At 33.6% G+C, this 17,515-nt stretch overlaps 1 protein-coding gene across 1 annotated transcript in view; it reads right to left on the reverse strand.

The window, feature by feature from the left end:
* The window catches only part of CSMD3 (CUB and Sushi multiple domains 3), a 1,168,727-nt gene that overhangs the window by 136,364 nt on the left and 1,014,848 nt on the right, over positions 1 to 17,515 (reverse strand). The window contains exons 36-38 of the mRNA XM_072774281.1: positions 16,602 to 16,726; positions 9,453 to 9,549; positions 7,096 to 7,200 (exon numbers count right to left, since the gene is read on the reverse strand). Of these exons, the coding sequence (XP_072630382.1) occupies positions 7,096 to 7,200; positions 9,453 to 9,549; positions 16,602 to 16,726 (327 nt within the window). The remainder of the gene's footprint in view (positions 1 to 7,095; positions 7,201 to 9,452; positions 9,550 to 16,601; positions 16,727 to 17,515) is intronic.

The following is a 17,515-nucleotide window of genomic DNA, read 5'->3' on the forward strand; positions in this document are numbered from 1 at the left end:
ATTAGAAGAGTTCAGAGAAAGATGAGATTAGGATGGTCCTACATAAACAAAAGTTGATGGAGCTTATCACCACTAGACCCATCTTACAAGAAATGCAGAAAGCAGTATCTCAAGCTGAAATGAAAGGACACTAATTAGTAACATGAAAATATACAACACATTGGTAAAGATAAATATATATTTAATTTCAAAGTACTAATATGATGGTATATTAACTACTTAACTCTAGAATAAAAGTTAAGGACAAAAGTTTTAAAAATAATTACAGTTATAATTTGTCAATGAATACAAAAAATAAGATAAATTGTAACATCAAAAACATGAAGTAGGGAGTAAAAGAACAGAGATTTATTATGTGAATCAAGTTGTTAGTATAAAATAGACAGTTATATCTAGAAGATATTTTATGTAAGTCTCGTGGTAACCACAAAGCAAAGCTCACAGTAGATATTCAAAGCATAAAGAGAAGGGAGTCAAAGCATACTACTATGGAAAGTCATCTATTCACAAAGGAAAAGAGCAAGAGAGAAAGAAGAGAACATGAGAACTATAACAAAGTCAGAAAATAATTGATAAGATGGTATTAGCTAGTCCTTACCTATAAATAATTACTGTAAATGTAAATGGATGGTATTCTCCAAGCATAAAATATAGAGTAGCTGAATAGATTTAAAACAAAACAAAACAAAAACAAAACTATGTGCTGCCTCCTGGAGACACTTCAACTTCAAGGACACCCATATGCTCACAGCAAAGGGATAATAAAAGATTTTTGGAAACCACAAGAGGCAGTGGTAGCTCTACTTATATCTGACAATATAAACTGTAACAAGAGATAAAGCCACTATATGATAATTAGATTTTTTGATCAAAGAGATATAATAATCATAAATGTATATGCAAATTGGGGCTCCTGGGTGGCCCAGTCAGTTCAGCATTAACTGATCTGAAGGGAAAAATAGACAACGATAATAGTGGGGGACTTCAGTACTCCACTTTCAACAATACATAGATCATTTAGATAGAAAAGCATTAAAGAAATATTGGACTTGAACTATACTTTAGACCAAATAAACCTAATGGACCTATACAGAACATTCCTTACAAAGCAGCAAAATATGCTTTTTGTTTTTTGTTTTTTTTTCTTAAGTACACACAGAACACTCTCCAGTATACATCATATCACCAAAGAAGTCTTAACAAAGTTAAAAGTGAAATCATATCAAAAATCTTTTCCAACCACAGTGGTGTGAAACTAGAGATATCAATAACAGGAGGAAAACCAGAGAATTCACAAATATGTGGAAATCAAATCCTACACTCACAAACAGCCAATCATTGAAAGAACAAATCAAAAGGGAAATCAAAAAATATCTCTAAATGAACAAACAAAAAGAAGAGAAACACAATATGCTGAAATTTGTGAGATACACCAAAGTAGTTCTGAGAGAAGTTTATAGTAATAAATGTCTACATTTAAAAAAACAGGGAGATCTCAGGCAGCCTGGGTGGCTCAGCAGTTTAGCCCCACCTTCAGCCCAGAGCCTAATCCTGGAGACCCAGGATGGAGTCCCACATCTGGCTCCATGCAAGGAGCCTGCTTCTCCCTCTGCCTGTGTCTCTGCCTCTCTCTCTCTCTCTCTCTCTCTCTGTGTCTCTCATGAATAAATAAATAAAATCTTAAAAAAAGGAAGATCTCAAATAAATGAGTTAACTTTATATCTCAAGGAAGTAGGAAAATAATATACTAAGCCAAAAGTTAGCAGAATAAAGGAAGTAACAAATATTAGAGCAGAAATAAATGAAATAGAGAACAGAAGAACATTAAAAAAGATCAAAGAAATGAAGATCTGGTTTTTTAAAAGATACACGAATTTGACATAGGTTTCGATGGACTAACTAAAAAAGAGGGACAGAGACAGAGATAACTCAAACAAACAAAACCAGAAAGGAGAGACATTACATTGATATCACAGAAATAAAAAGGTTCATAAGAGATTGTTATGAACAATAATCTACTGAAAAATTGGATAATCTATAAGAAATGGACAAATTCCTAGACACATATGACCTACCAACTAAAACATGAAGAAATAGTAAATCTGAACAGATCAATGACAAGAGATTAAATTATTAAGCAAAAGCCTTCCAATTAAGAAAAGCCCAGGACTAGAAGGCTTCAAGGGTGAATTTTACCAAACATTTAAAAAGGAATTAATGCTAGTCTTTCCCAAACTCTTCTGAAAAACTGAAGAGGAGAGAACATTCGAAATCTCATTTTATGAGATCAGAATTATCCTGATTCCAAAGCCAGATTAGGACACTAAAAGAAAATAAAATGACAGGACAAAGTCCATGGTAAATATAGATGTAATTTTTTTAACAAAATAGTAGCAAATGCAACTCAACAGCACCTCAAAAGGAATATACACCACCATCAATTGGGAATTATGCCAGAGATGCAAAAATAATCAACACATGCAGATCAATTAATCACATTAATAGAATGAAAGATAAAAATCATGTGATAATCTCAATAGACACAGAAAAAGCATCTGACAAAACACTCTTTCATGATAAAAACTCCCAAGTAAATGGGTATAAAAGGAATGAACCTCAACTTAATGAAGGCCATATATGAAAAGCCCACAGCTAACATCATATTCAATGATGAAAGGTTGAAGGCTTTTCCTCTAAGGGAACAAGACTAAAGTTGCTCAGTCTCATGACTCTCATTCAACACAGTACTGGAAGTTCTATCCAGAGTAATTATGAAAGAAATCCAATCCAAAGTAATTATGAAAGAAATCCAAACCAGAGAGGAAAGTAAAATTGTCTCTGTCGGCAAATGATGCAATCTTATGTCTATAAAATCTTGGAGACTCCACCAAAAGCTACTAGAACTAATTAACAAATTTAATAAAGTTGCAGGATAAAAAAATCAACATTCAGAAATTAGTTGTGTTATTATAAACCAAAAACAGAATATCTGAAAAAGAAAGAAAACAATATCATTTACAATAGCATAACCAGTAACAACAATAAAATTTGGGAACAAATGTAACCACATTTAAGCCATCTATAGACTCAATGCAATTCATGTCAAAATTCCAATGGCATGATTTCACAGAGACAGAAATTCATGGAATCACAAAAGACCCTGAATACCTATAGCAATCCAGAGAAAAGAGAACAAAGCTAGTGGCATCATTCTTTCTTATTTCAAACTATTATGAAGCTACAGTAGTCAGAGTATGGTATCATACTGGCACAAAATTGGTCAGTATTTTTATACCATACTGTATAGTATAGCATTTTTATACCATACTGGAATAAAAATGGACACATACACCAATGTAATAGAATTGAGAGCTCAGAAATAAACCCTCACATTTACAGCCAACTAACATTTAACAAAGGAACCAAGAATACTCAAGGGGTAAACCGTAGTTTTTCCCAATAAATGGTGTTGGGGAAACTGTTTAATCATATGCAGAAAAATGAAATTGCACCCTATCTTACACTACTCACAATAATTAGAATTGGAATAAAACCGAATTTTGTAAAAATCCTGGGAGAAAACATAGAAAAAAATTTCCTTGACATTGGTCTTGGCATTGATTTTTTGGATACGACACCAAAAGTATAAGCAACAAATGCAAAATAAATAAGTAATACTACATCAAATTAAAAATCAATCTTCTGGGGCAACTGAGTGGCACAGTCAGTTAAGTTTCTGACTCTTGGTTTCAGCTCAGATTGTGATCTCAGGGTCATGAGGTTGAGCCCTATGTTGGGCTCTGCACTCAGTGCAGAATCTGCTGGACATTCTCTCTTCCTCTCCCTCTGCCCCTCACTACCCTTGTTCATGCTCTCTCTCTAAAATAAAATAAATAAATCTTTAAAAAGAAAACTTCTACACAGTAAAAGAAACAACAAAATGAAAAGGCAGCCTAAAGAATGGGGGAAATATTTGCGAACAATATATCTAATAAGGAAGGCATTAGTATTCAGAGTATATTAGAAACTCATATAACTCAATAGCAAAACAAACAACAACAAAATAAATTTTTAAAAGCCCACAAAAATAAATCTACTTTGAAAATAGGCATAGAATCCAAATAACTATTTTTCCAAAGAAGAAATACAAATGGCTAAGAGGTACATGAAATAATGTTTAACATCACTAACCACAAGGGAAACACAAATCAAAAGCACAATGAGATGTCACCTTATACCTGTTAGAATGACTGTCATAAAAAAGGTGATAGTTCACAAGTATTGCTGAGGATGTGGTAAAAGGGAATCCCTGCTCACTGTTGATGGGAATATAAATTGGTATAGTCAGAATGAATAAGAATATGGAGGTTCCTCAAGAAATGAATGATATAAATTTCATATGATGCAGGAATTCTATTTTTGGGTATATAACCAAAAGAAATAAAATGAGGATCTCAAAGAGATATCTGCATTCCCATGTTCATTATAGCATTATTCACAATAGCCAAGATATGGAAATAACCTAAGTATCCATATATGGATGAATAGATAAAGAAGTATAGTGTATATAATTTTAAATATTATTCTGTCATGAAAAAGTAGGAAATCCTGCCTTTGTAACATCATGGATGGACCTCAAAGGTATTATGCTAAGTGACATAAGTCAGACAGAGAAAACAAATATGATCTCATTTGTATGTGGAACTTAAAAATGATTCATTCATCTTGCATCTTAGAAACAAAGAGAAGAATGATGGTTGCTAGAGGATAAGAGGTGCAAAAAATGGGGAGATGTGAGTCAAAGGATATAAACTTCTAGTAATAAAATGAATAAATTCTGGGGATCCAGTATACAACATGGTGACAATGGTTTCTAATATTGTGTCATTACTTGCAAGTTGATAAAAGAGTAGATTTTAAGTATTCTCTCTCACATACACAGAAAGAACAAAGAAAAAAAAGAAGGTAATTATGTGAGCTACAGAGGTATTAATTATCCATATTGTGTAACATTTGCAATAGATACATATATCAAATCAATACATTATATAAGTTCAAGAACAACCCAATTTTATGTGTCAATTAAATTTCAATGAACTGAAACAATAAAACTTTTTCATCATATTCATATAAGAGTTTGATTTGTAGTTTTCTATTGTGCATATTATGGGAATCTATGATACACCCCAGGAGACAGAATAATTAAAACAGGTTTGGGATTACCTGGTCCTTAAAGGTTGGCAATATTTCTATGTGAAGCCATTTGGACCTGGTATTTTGTGTATTTGTGCGTGTTGGGGGGGATACTTTAAACAATTATTTTCTATATTACTCTTACGATTATTGCTCTATGTAGACTTTCTATACTGGGATCAATGTTGGTCAATTTCATAATGTATTTTTGTTTATGTCTCATATTTATTGACTATCTGCTTTAAGAATGTTGATGCTATGCTATGTGGTGAATAAATACTCAAAACTGGAGTTTTTGTTAGGATATGCCTCCTTTTGATAACTTTTATATTCTTTGTTTAAAAAAAAAAGTACATGTTGGGGCACCTGGGTAGCTCAGTTGGTCAAACGACCAACTCTTGATTTTGGCTCTGGTCATGATCTTAGGTTGTGAGATCAAGCCCCATGTTGGGCTGCATGCTCAGCATGGAGTCAACTTGAGATTCTCTCCCTCCCCTTCTATCTCCACCTGATTGCATACATTCTCTCTCCCTCTCTGAAATACATAAATAAACCTTAAAAAAAAAAAAAAGTACCTGTTGATGAGGATGTGGAAAAACTGGAACCCTTATACAATGTTGATGGGAATGTAAATTGGTGCAACCAATTACATTTATGGAACCAACTACACTATGGAAAACTCTGGAAGTTTCTCAAAAATATTAAAAGTAGATCTATTATAAGATCTAGCAATCACAACTGAGTATATTTATAAAACATTCAAAATAAGGATCTCAAAGAGACATCTAAGCTCCTGCTTTCATTGCAGCATCACTCACAATAGCCAAGATATGGAAACAATTGAAATGCCCATCAAAAGATAAATGGATAGGGACATCTGGGTGGCTGAGCCATTGAGCGCCTGCCTTCAGCCCAGGGTGTGATCCTGGAGTCCCGGGATTGAGTCCCATATCAGGCTTGTAGCAGGGAGCCTGCTTCTCCCTTTGCCTGTGGCTCTGCCTCTCTCTCTGCCTCTCATGAATAAATAAATAAAAATCTTAAAAAAAAAAAAGATGAATAAAGAAACGATGGCATCTACATACAATGTAATTTCACTCACTTTTTTTTTTTTTTTTTTTTACAGATTTTATTTATTTATTCATGAGAGAAACAGAGAGAGAGAGAGAGGCAGAGACACAGGCAGTGGGAGAAGCAGGCTCCATGCAGGGAGCCTGACATGGAACTCGATCCTGGGTCTCCACGATCACGCCCCAGCAGAAGGCAGTGCTAAACCGCTGAGCCACCAGGGCTGCCCCACTCTTAAAAAAAAAAAAAAAAAAAAAAAAAAAAAAAAAAATCCTGCCAAATGTAATAATATGGATAAACCTAGTAAACATTATGCTAAGTGAAATAAGCCAGATAATGAGGGGCATATACTATATGATAGCACTTATATGAAGTATCTAAAATAGTCAAAATTTTAAAAATAATAATATAAATAAAAAAAGTCAAGTATATAGAAATAGAAAGTAGAAGGGTGGTTGCCAGGGCTTAGGGAGATGGGAGGTTTCTGTTCAACAGGTAAAATTTTCAGTTATGCAAGATGAATAAGGTCTAGAGATCTACTGTTCAACATTGTGCCTACAGATAACACTACTGTATTGTGGATTAAAAGTTGGAGGATAGATCTCATTTTATGTATTCTTACAATAAAAGAAAAAAGAAAACACCTGTAAATTCTGATGAAAATAATTAAAGCTTTATATTTTTGCAAATGAACTGAAGCAGCACATCAAAATCTTAAAAAAATAATAATATTCTCCTTCGACCAAGTATACTTAATTTCTATATTCAAAAAAGTAATATTTAAAAATTAATATAAACTTGTTCTTAAATTTCTTGAATAGTACATATTACATTTACCTGTGTATTCAAGGTGAAATCCTGCAGCAGAAACACTGATGTCTGATTGAAAATTTAGATATAGATTATTAGATGTACTATTCAACAGATGGGGTATTGTTGTTCCTGAAATGATAATTGAAAAGGCAGGTCAGTGATCACATAATAAATATTATAGTAAAACTAAGTAAGCTAACTACTAATCAGCCAACAGATTATCACTGAAACTATATATTGGTCAAGTATTTTTTCAGGAATTTTTTGATAAAAATATATTTCCTACATTTCTATTTCATTTTATTGTTTGTGACTATCTCCTAGGTGATAGGCCTTTGGGATCACTCTAGATTGTTCCCTAAAAATAGGCAGAAACAAAGAGTGGGTCAAAGCAGTAAATTTTGCAGATCACCTAAAATATTCATTTTGAATTTCACGTGTTTTTCAATATTCTAAAACATGAGCAAATAAGAAACTTAATTTTAAAGTGTACATGTGATTTTTATAGTATAGTAAAGATTATGTATGAGTTCAGAAGATATATTTATTACCCTTTGTATTATATATGTTATATATAAACATATATGCATTGCATTTAAGTATGTATTTATGTATGTTCTTCTATACCAGGTAAAGTACCTTGATATATCTTAGACTCTGACAGCAAAGCTGGTAAGTAGTGTTTGAAAAATCCGAATTATAAACTACTATTTGCCTTGTCTCCCAGCCAGTACATTATAATGATGTACTTCTGAAGTTCTAAAGGAAATCAACTTGACTTAATTCAATTCTGGACTTGAAAACATAAAATAGCTGCTTGAACCAATTACTTCCTGACTATTTGACATTGAGTAATAGATCAAGACCCTTAAGATTACAACTCAAGCAGTTTCAAATGATAAGCATAAAAATAAATGTCAAATCTATGTTTTAAGATAACCTTCAACAAGCATATTAGTTGATAGCATTGCAAAATTTTTCTGTAACTAGTTACTTTATACTTTCTTTGTACAACTCTGTGGACCTTTAACCACTCACTGATCTTTCTATAAAAGAAATCAGGACTAATTCATTATAAAACATATAATTGCATTGTTTTTCTTTTTTGCTTGCTTTCAACCTGTTATCCATCCATAGTATCCTCACAGCATCACTGAAGACAGGGGTAAACAGAAAATCAAAGTTCACTCGAACTGCCCTTAGTCTCTTAGAGAATCTTAGTGATGAAGAGCTCTGGCTCAAGAGTCCCACTAGCTAGGCCCCAGTCTCATTCTAACCCTAGCTGTACTACCTCAGGCAAGTTATTCCCTCTAAACTTCAGTCACATACCAGAACTGCTAGAAAGAGCAAACGAGGAAATGTATGACTAGCCTCATATAGACCTAGCACTTGGTAAATCAATAGCTGCTATTTGTCACTTTTATTATTTTCATTGTTGTAGTTATTATTAAGGAAGTATTACATCTGATCTATTCTAAGTACATGTATACCTAAAATGTTACGGAATTTCTTCCAAGAAAGATTTCTACCTTCTTCTATGTCTAAAATACTTTTTATGACAAAACCAAGTCGCTCCTACTCCAGATATTTCTTCTTTCCTTTACTCAATGGTGATGCTGAAAAACTGGTTATCATACTCTATTTTAAAATCTACTAAAAACTTAAAACCATTCACACTGATTTAAGTATATCTGAAATGTAGAAGTTGTTGGCGTAGCTATGTTCCTATGTCTGTAGTCAAAAAGTATAATAAAGTAAAAAGTATAGTTAAAATTAATATAAAATTTGATCTCACTTTTCGTATGCTGGAAAAAGCTGTTAGATTATTGCATAAATTACCTTTAAAAACCTTAAGAAATTTAAAAACCTTCTGGTCTTGGTACCTGGATATATATTAATTTTATGTAATTTTATTCATTTCTTGGAAATAATTTTATAGTCTCTTTATTCTCACTCAACAGTACTTTGTAACATTTACCATTCGTTAGACAGTCTCTAAAATTATTTTAATGTCTGGGTAACACACTTTGAGTAGACATATCATAATTACCAAGTACTGTCTAATTTTTAACTATTTAAGGGAAAAGGGCATACATATTATTCCTGAACCACAGCTTAGCTTAAAGTATTACTATAAAAGCATCAATAAATAATTACACAAATATAGTAAGAATAGAGTAAGGTTTTAAACAGCAATTTCAATGTCATTACCTTTGATGTCTTTCAAACTTCTAACTTTGTAATTTAGTTCCCTGTGTATGGTTTATAAAAATAAATCTAAACTGCCAAGTCAGAGTTCTGGGAGCTCTTTTAAAAAGAATGAGAGATTTTTATATTCCTAATTATTTCTATGTTTTAATTAAGCTCAACTTTCTATTTACCTGAATAACTTCCAAGTCGTGGAGCATTGTTGTCTCCTCCATCATAGAAGTCCAGAGAATCCCAATTATGTTCTGTAGCAAAGCTGACAACTTGCACCTGTGAAATAATAATTACTCATGAGAACACATATTTCTAACAATATAATAATATTATAGTCCTCATCACCACATTAGAAGAGAGAATTCCAAGCTGGGGCCATGCCATTGTGTCCTTTCATAAAAGGATTTTAACAGAACTGATTTTTGCCATTATGGGACTGGCCTTGCTGAGAAACATCCATGGGGTACCTAGCAGTGTTCACTATGGGTATAACGTTGATAATGTCTGTCACCATCTCAGAGTGTTCTCTTTATTAAAGGCTTTGGGTAACGGGTGCCTGGGTGGCTCAGTTGGTTAAGCATCCAACTCTTCATTTTGGCTCAGGTCATGATCTCAGGGTCATGAAATGGAGCCTCGCATGAAGCCCAGTGTCCACTCAGCAGGAAATCTGCTTGTGCCTCTCTGCTCCCAACCCCTGTTTTCTTCTATATATCTAAAATAAAGAAAGAAATAAAATCTAAAAAAAAAAAAAAAAAAGAAGATAAAGGCTTTGGGTTAATTCATGTATTAGTGCCAGGAATTTCCATGCATGTTCTAAATAATTTGTTAACTTTTATGTTCTGGAGTGTTAGATTCTTGCCATTTTAACTAGGTTTATGCTGAATACATTTTTATTTTCCTTTATTTGCCTAAGCTTTGCTCAATTCCCTTTCATTCAAAAAATATTAACATTATTATTCCCTATGCACATTTTTAATATGTCTCAATATGGATGATCAAAATTATACTTTATAACTGATCTGGAATCATCTTCTAAAGATAATTTTTATGAATGGAGTCATAATAACTAAATTACTATAAAGGTCCCTAAAGTTGATGAGGGAAATGCTGGAGTACAATTCTCTCATGTCTATTAAATTTTATTTAAAGAAAGAGGCATGTGTTACTTTGTTGCACTTCACTTGGCACAGCTTGAGCTTTTGCAAGAACCTACAGGACCCCCACAACTGTGGATGTTATTTTTCTCAATAATATATTTTATTATTTTGGAGGAAGGAAAGGACTAACTTTATTAAAATGAATTTATGTTATTTAGATAAGTTTGTTATAAATGTAAGCACTGCACTCATTAACTAAATAATTATAACAATTACAGTCATTAAAAATTTCTTCTCCACAAAATAGACCATCATCATTCTTCCCTTCAAGTGAACGATGGTGCCACTTTTCCAGGGGTGAGTGCCACATGGCAACAGATACCCTGCCTGTGTGACAGGCATTAGGCCCAATGGCAATGTTCCAGGACAGGAAGAAGAATGGAATTAAAGCTGTATGATTGGAATTTTACCACCAGCTCCTTAAACAATGATCAATTCTGTCTTCATATCTGAGTTTTCCTTTCCTACAATTCAGGGAAAGAAAAGATCACATTCAGCTGAGAAAAAAAAAAAAAAAAGAAGAAGAAGAAAGAAAAAGAAAAAAATTGTAAGGATTCATGCAGGAATTGACATTTGAGATAAGCTAAAAGTATTGAGAGGTTTTCCACTGAAAAATTATTGAATTATAAAAATGTAGAGGGGACAAGCTAGGAGGTGGATTTAGTGAACCATCGATAATCCAATTTAGCCACAGTAAAAGATATTTACATAGTAAGAGGAAACATGCATGCAAAGTTAGGAAAAGTTAGAAAGAGTGAGTTTTGTGGATTACAAGAGACTACAGAGTTAGGATGTTTGAATTTACAGGTTCCTGGCTCCCTCCACTCACTGGCATATAATCCTATGAGTTGTTAATCTTTCTATGCCTCCCATTACTCATATGAATCATTGTAATAAAGGTATCTAATTCATAGAATTGTTGTAAAAATTAAATTAATTTTAGTTTAGAGTAGTACCCAGTGTGTATAAAGGATGTAATGTGTCTTAGTTGAGACAGATTGGCCAAGAGATTATAAAGATGGAACACCACCACAATAAAATTATGTAATTGAGTAGTCCACTAAAGGTTTTGGAAGGAGTATAATCAGAAATACTTTAAGGACAGAACTGTGTTGGATGAAGAAAATGCAAGTAAAAAAAACAAAAAACAAACAAAAAAAACCCCAACAATTTCAGTGTCCACTGCAGTAGTCTGTGTGAGAAGCAATAAAAGATTGAAGCAGGGTGGTGGCAGGAATAAGTAATAGAAAAAGAGACCATGATGTCTCATGTGTTACTACAGGGGAAGTTACTGGATTTTATGTTATCTGAATAAGGGAAGGAAGTAAGAGGAATGACTCAAGAGTAATTTATCTTTTTTTTCTTGAGTTATGGAGATCAGAGAGGTGATAAGAACATAAATGAAGACATCTGTTGGAAAACCTATTATCTTAATGAGAAGAAGAAATTTTGTTTAATTCTGGATATATACGTATAGCAGACTGAGTACCGGCTTCCAAAAATATCAGATCTTCATCCCTGGAGCCTATACCTATTGCCTTATATGGGGGGAAAAAAGAAGGTATTTCATGTGCAATTAAACTGAGCATCCTGTGATAGGGAGATTATCCTGGATTATTCAAATGGGCCCTAAATACAATCATAAGAAAGATGTCAAAGGAGATTTGACACAGAAGACAAGAAGGCAGTGTGACCACGCGGGCAAAAAATGGAGTTCTAGTCAGACACCAAGGAGTGCTGACAGCCCCCAGAAGTCAGAAGAAGCAAGGAAGGATCCTCCTCTAGTGCCTGGGCAGAAGGGAGAGTAGAGGGTCAACCCGGTCAGCAGCTCAGTTACATCTCAGTAAAACTGCTCTGTGACTTCTGGCCTCCAGGATTGTGAGAGAATAAACTTCTGCTATTTTAAGCTATCAAATGCATGGTGATTTGCAGCAGCCACAGAAAACTAACAGTGTTTGCCACTCAGAGACTGGGCACATTGTGAATGTAGTTTGGTACAATAACCATGGAGGGTGTAGGAGACTCAAGTAAATGACCAAAGATCCACAATGACAAAAAGCCAAATGAGAGTCCAAAATGTAAAAAGAAGCAGCTATTGATTCAGCGTTAGAATTTTGCATTAGATGCGGCTGTCCATCATGGAACAGGATAGCTTTATGAGGTAATGAATCTCTAGTCACTAAAACCAGATATTCCTCATATAGACATTCAAATCTCATTTTAATTTGCTTGTTAGATTACATTCACTCGTGATGATCATTCTACAAATTGACACAATTAAGTAATGAACATTGTTTTCCCATAGTTATTCACATAAAGATTGTTCTTTTGCTTGATAACTGTTACTATGGTCCTGTTAGAATTCTCCATCAATATACTTTGCTAAAATAAGCAAACAAATGAATACACTAGTCCCCACAAACTTCTCATGTAAAATTAATATAACAAATTATTCTATTTGTTGAAGCTATTTCTAACAATTGCTCAGTAATTCTATATTATTTGTAATTTTTTCAGCATTCTAAATGTTTTTTTCTTTCCACCACTGGTTATTCCATTTCATCTCATATAGTATTTATTAGATATTTATATAATTCTTTGTTCACACATATATTCATCCTAACTGAATAAAATGAAATAAGCATTACATTAAACCTGATGTATTAGCCAGGTAGCTTTTAGGTAAAGCTGGTGAAATTTCATACTCCCTAATGAAATATAAATCACATATTATGTTTTTGTGTATGTTATATAATATTTTGTGATTTAGTGATATGTTTAAAATTACCATACATATAAGAGGTTAATTAGAAAAAAGAGAAAAAAATAGTGTTTGGCAGTCCTTTAGAATATTTAAAATGAAAAATCCAGTATTTTTCACATTCCATAAGTCTGCATAAATGCCCTGTGAAGCTCCAGTTTTGTTTTCTAAGGTATGATCATTAAATAAAAGGCTTCCTCAGTGAAAGATTTGATAGTGTCATTGTTATTAAGTGTCCAGTTTTGAATAGTGTTTGGCTAGAACAAGTGATATACAATGTACTTTGTCTGCAGATGTCTTCTTAGTTCATCATGCTGCCTTAACTCCTTAAAATAGTCCAAATTCCACTGCTTAGGGAGGTATTCATTGGTTCATTCTAAAAATATTTACTGAGCGTATACTGGCAGCACTGTGTTAGCTGCCAGAGCAGACTTACTTAGTGCCCTCATGAGCCTACAGATAATTAAGTAAGTAGTAACAGTAAAATGTGATGGGTGTTATAATAAGGAAATTACAGGGACCTATGAGAACATACAGCATGGGACTTAACCTTTTCTCGAGTTCACGCAAAGTCTTCCACAGGAACTGTTTTAAGATGAGACAGAAATGATGACTAAGAATAAGCCAAAAAAAGGAGATCAAGGAGAGTGTCGCTTACAAAGGGAACAACATGCACAAAGGCCCAAAGGCAAAAGAGAGTTTTTATATAGAACTAAAATAGTGTAAACAGAAGAGGTAAGAACTGAGGACAAAGCACAAAGGCGAAATCAACCTGTCAAGGAGTTAAGAATATAGGGGACAGCTGAAGAACTGTAAGCAGGAAAGTGATAGTATTAGGCTTTTAATTTTAGGTTACTCTCTTTGCCCTCTGACAAATAGATTGGAGGAGAACAAGAACCTGGGACAGGGAGGATGACCACCCAATCTTAAGTGGCAAAAATTTGGGTGGAGAGAAATAGACATCTTTGCAAGATTTATGAAAGACAGACCTGATATATTTCATTGTTTAGAGTAAGGAAGGGAAAAAAAAATTCATCAAGATTTCTGTCTTGTGCAACTGAATGGATGAAGGGTTCATTCTGAAACAACACTGGAGAAGATCCGTAATAATGAGAAAAAAAATCATGAAGTCAATTTGGAACAGGCTGAATTGAAATTCCAGCAAGAAGCTTAGCTGAAAATGCCCAGTGGGCAGTTGGATATATGGCATGCAGCTTAAGCGAAAGGTCTGGGCTAGATATTTAGGTTTAAGAACAATAATTTTATTTCGTTCTTCCTTTGAAAAAAAATGTTTTCTGATGATCTGTTATGATGCAGGTCCTGGGCATCATCAGCATAAATGGTAGCCAAAGACATGGAAGTAGGCAAGATGGCAGAGAGAATGGTATAAGGTAAAATGAACAAAAAACACAGAATCTCTCAATCACTGTATCTGTTGTATTGAATAGGAAGAGGAGACCATGTTCCTAGATGTAGAAGCAAGATGTAAAAAAGAAATAAAACAAAATCTAAGAGAGTATTGGTACCGTGAAAACTAAGGAGGAAAAATACATTTTAAGAAAGACAGGAGAATGGGCAGGATTAGCATGTTTTTGTCACCATAAGCAGTATTAGCAACACAATGCAGTTAATGACCTAGAGGTCCTCAGAGATTGCTACGGGTGGCTCATTTAAAGCACTGGATGCAAAAACCATATTGCAGGGCTCAAAAACAAAGAATGAGAATTAAAGGAGAAATGCTAGGCGTTTTGTGTTGTTGTTTTCTGTTTTTTACTATAAACTGAGACAGAAATGGAAAAGCTAATATTCATATAGAGCCTCTAGGATAACCTTCATAAACTCACAACTATATGATACAGCAAATGTTTAATGAAGTTCCTAAAGTTATCATCTGGTTGCAGATTTTCTATGCAAACTGGAACGTGGACAATTCTAAAATCCTTGTCTACCAGTGTTAAGATAGGATTGATTGGTTTTCTCTGAATTTTACAAGTTAGTCATAAAATGATATTCTAGCCAGAATATAAGCATAGAACTATAGTCTTTTCATTTTTAATGTCCTTAAAACATTGTAAACATATATTTCATATTTTCTCATTGGTTTACTGACCTATGTTATTCCTAATACCTGTCAAGTGATTTTTTTTTAATTTTCTGAAAAATTACACAGATAAATTCAAAAAGTTGATTTTTTTTTGACTAAAAATTATACTTTCTAAATTCAGGGTTTTCTTTCTTTTCTTTTTAGATTTATTTATTTATTTATTTATTTATTTATTTATTTGAGAGAGAGAATGTGTGTGAAAGAGCACAAGCAAGGGAGAATAGGAGAGGGAGAAGTGGGCTCCTCATGCAGGGGAGCCCAATGTGGGGCTTGATCCCAGGAACTGGATCATGATCACAGCTGAAGGCAGACACTACCTGGCTGAGCCACCCAGGCCCCCCTCTAATTTCAGTTTTAATGAGTGGTTTCTTGGCTACTTTTTCCAGAGCTGATAGATATATCTCAATTCCAAAGGAAAACCTTATGACTCAATTGAAGAAGTAACAAATGATTTTTATGAAATATAAATTATATAATATTTTGTGAAGAATAATTACCTTCCAGGGAGTATATTCTGACTCAGTAGTAAAATGCCATCAATTTATCCAGAAAAAAAAAAAAAAATCTCCTTGTAAAACGGAGTAACTCATCAAATTTCTCCTCCCCCAAAGTGGTCACAGCTGCAATAATATGTCTGTAGACTAGCATCCCTGTTGCTTGCTATGAGATAACTGGTTTTGTTAATTAAATGAGGACAGTGGACATCAGAGGAAGCTGAGCCCTTGCTTAATCCAAGTACTTAATGTTAATTTGTTTGAGCCAAATCATAATAAATCTTTTGCTACTGGCCAGTATATGGCTGAGGAATGGATATTCTTGCAATTTTGGTCAATAGTATGAGAGGGAAAATCTAGGGGAAGGATTTCTCAAGTTTTTTTAACCATTGTAAAGGTCCATAAGATAGAAACATTCCATCTTGGCTTTTGACCATTGCTTCGTAAAGCTATTATGACTAGAGCTCTTGTAGCCATGAGAAAAGAAGCTCAAGGACTAAGTCAATGTGCTAAAATGGCAGAGCAGAGAAATAGAGAATAACCTGGATCTGGAATCACACAACTAAATCTCTGAAATAAACAACCCTTACCCATGTAGTGCAGAGCACCACACGTTTCTCATTGCTTACGCTTTCTTGAATTGGTTGTCCGCTTTTTGCAGATAGAAAAATTAGTAAGGATCTTTCTATTGCATTCAATCATGTCAGGGAAGTGTACTGGCTAAACCTTTAGAAGTAACCTGCATCCAGTCATCTCTGAAAGGATTAACTTCAAACATACAATGAAAAGGAGAGAAATTTAAATTCCCTTACTTGAATGCCAGCTCCCTCTGGCACTGTGATCTTCCATACACAATTCAGATTGTTGTCATAAGGCTCAGGGTATCCAGGAGACAAAATAGTCCCTTTGCGCTTAGTTAAAATTCCACCACAGGGCACTAAAAGTAAAACAATTCAAGAGAGGAAGTCAATTCTAATGCAAAGGATTAAAATAAGAGAAAAGGTCAGAGATAACATCTTAGACAGATACTAGAATTGCAAACACCACCAAATCTTACGATTTTTTAAAACTCCTAAGAACAATGAAAATTACATCTTCCTTCCTAAAAACTTTTAAAAATAATTAGACAACACGAATGGATAACCTTACGATGGCATATCTAAAATCATACTACAATTAACTCAATGACAGCCTATCATCTCTAGTATATTACTTAAAAAAGTGCATTGGCAATTTTGCATTAAAATCGCTCTTATCTAGAAATAGAAAATTTTGAAGAATCATCTTACTTTTTTCTTTATGCATCCTTTATGCATCTTTTCAGGAGTTACGAAGATGATAATAACACTTATACTGAGCCTATTATTTGCCTGGAACTCTTCTAAGTGATTTACAGATTTCTAATTCATTAAAGCCTCTCAATAATCCAATGAGATAAAAATAAATATTCTCATTTTTATAGGAAAGAGAGTCACTGAGCAATTAACTAACTTGCCCAAGATCACAGAGCTAGTAAGAGATGAAAATGAAATTTAAATACTGATAGTTTGGCTCCAGAGTCCATGTCCTCCCGGGGAAGAAAAAGACTTGATATGGTGCTGGTCTGGTCATTGCAAGTTACAGTATGACAACAAACAGTAAGTGTGTGTAAACCTGCTCTGAAGTCAATGAAGGCCTCTATCACTTTTTAAAGGTACTAATTTTAAAGTAAAATTCTCATACCACT

This window comes from Canis lupus, chromosome 14 (assembly GCF_048164855.1).
Source record: "Canis lupus baileyi chromosome 14, mCanLup2.hap1, whole genome shotgun sequence".
Taxonomy (NCBI): Eukaryota; Metazoa; Chordata; class Mammalia; order Carnivora; family Canidae; genus Canis; species Canis lupus.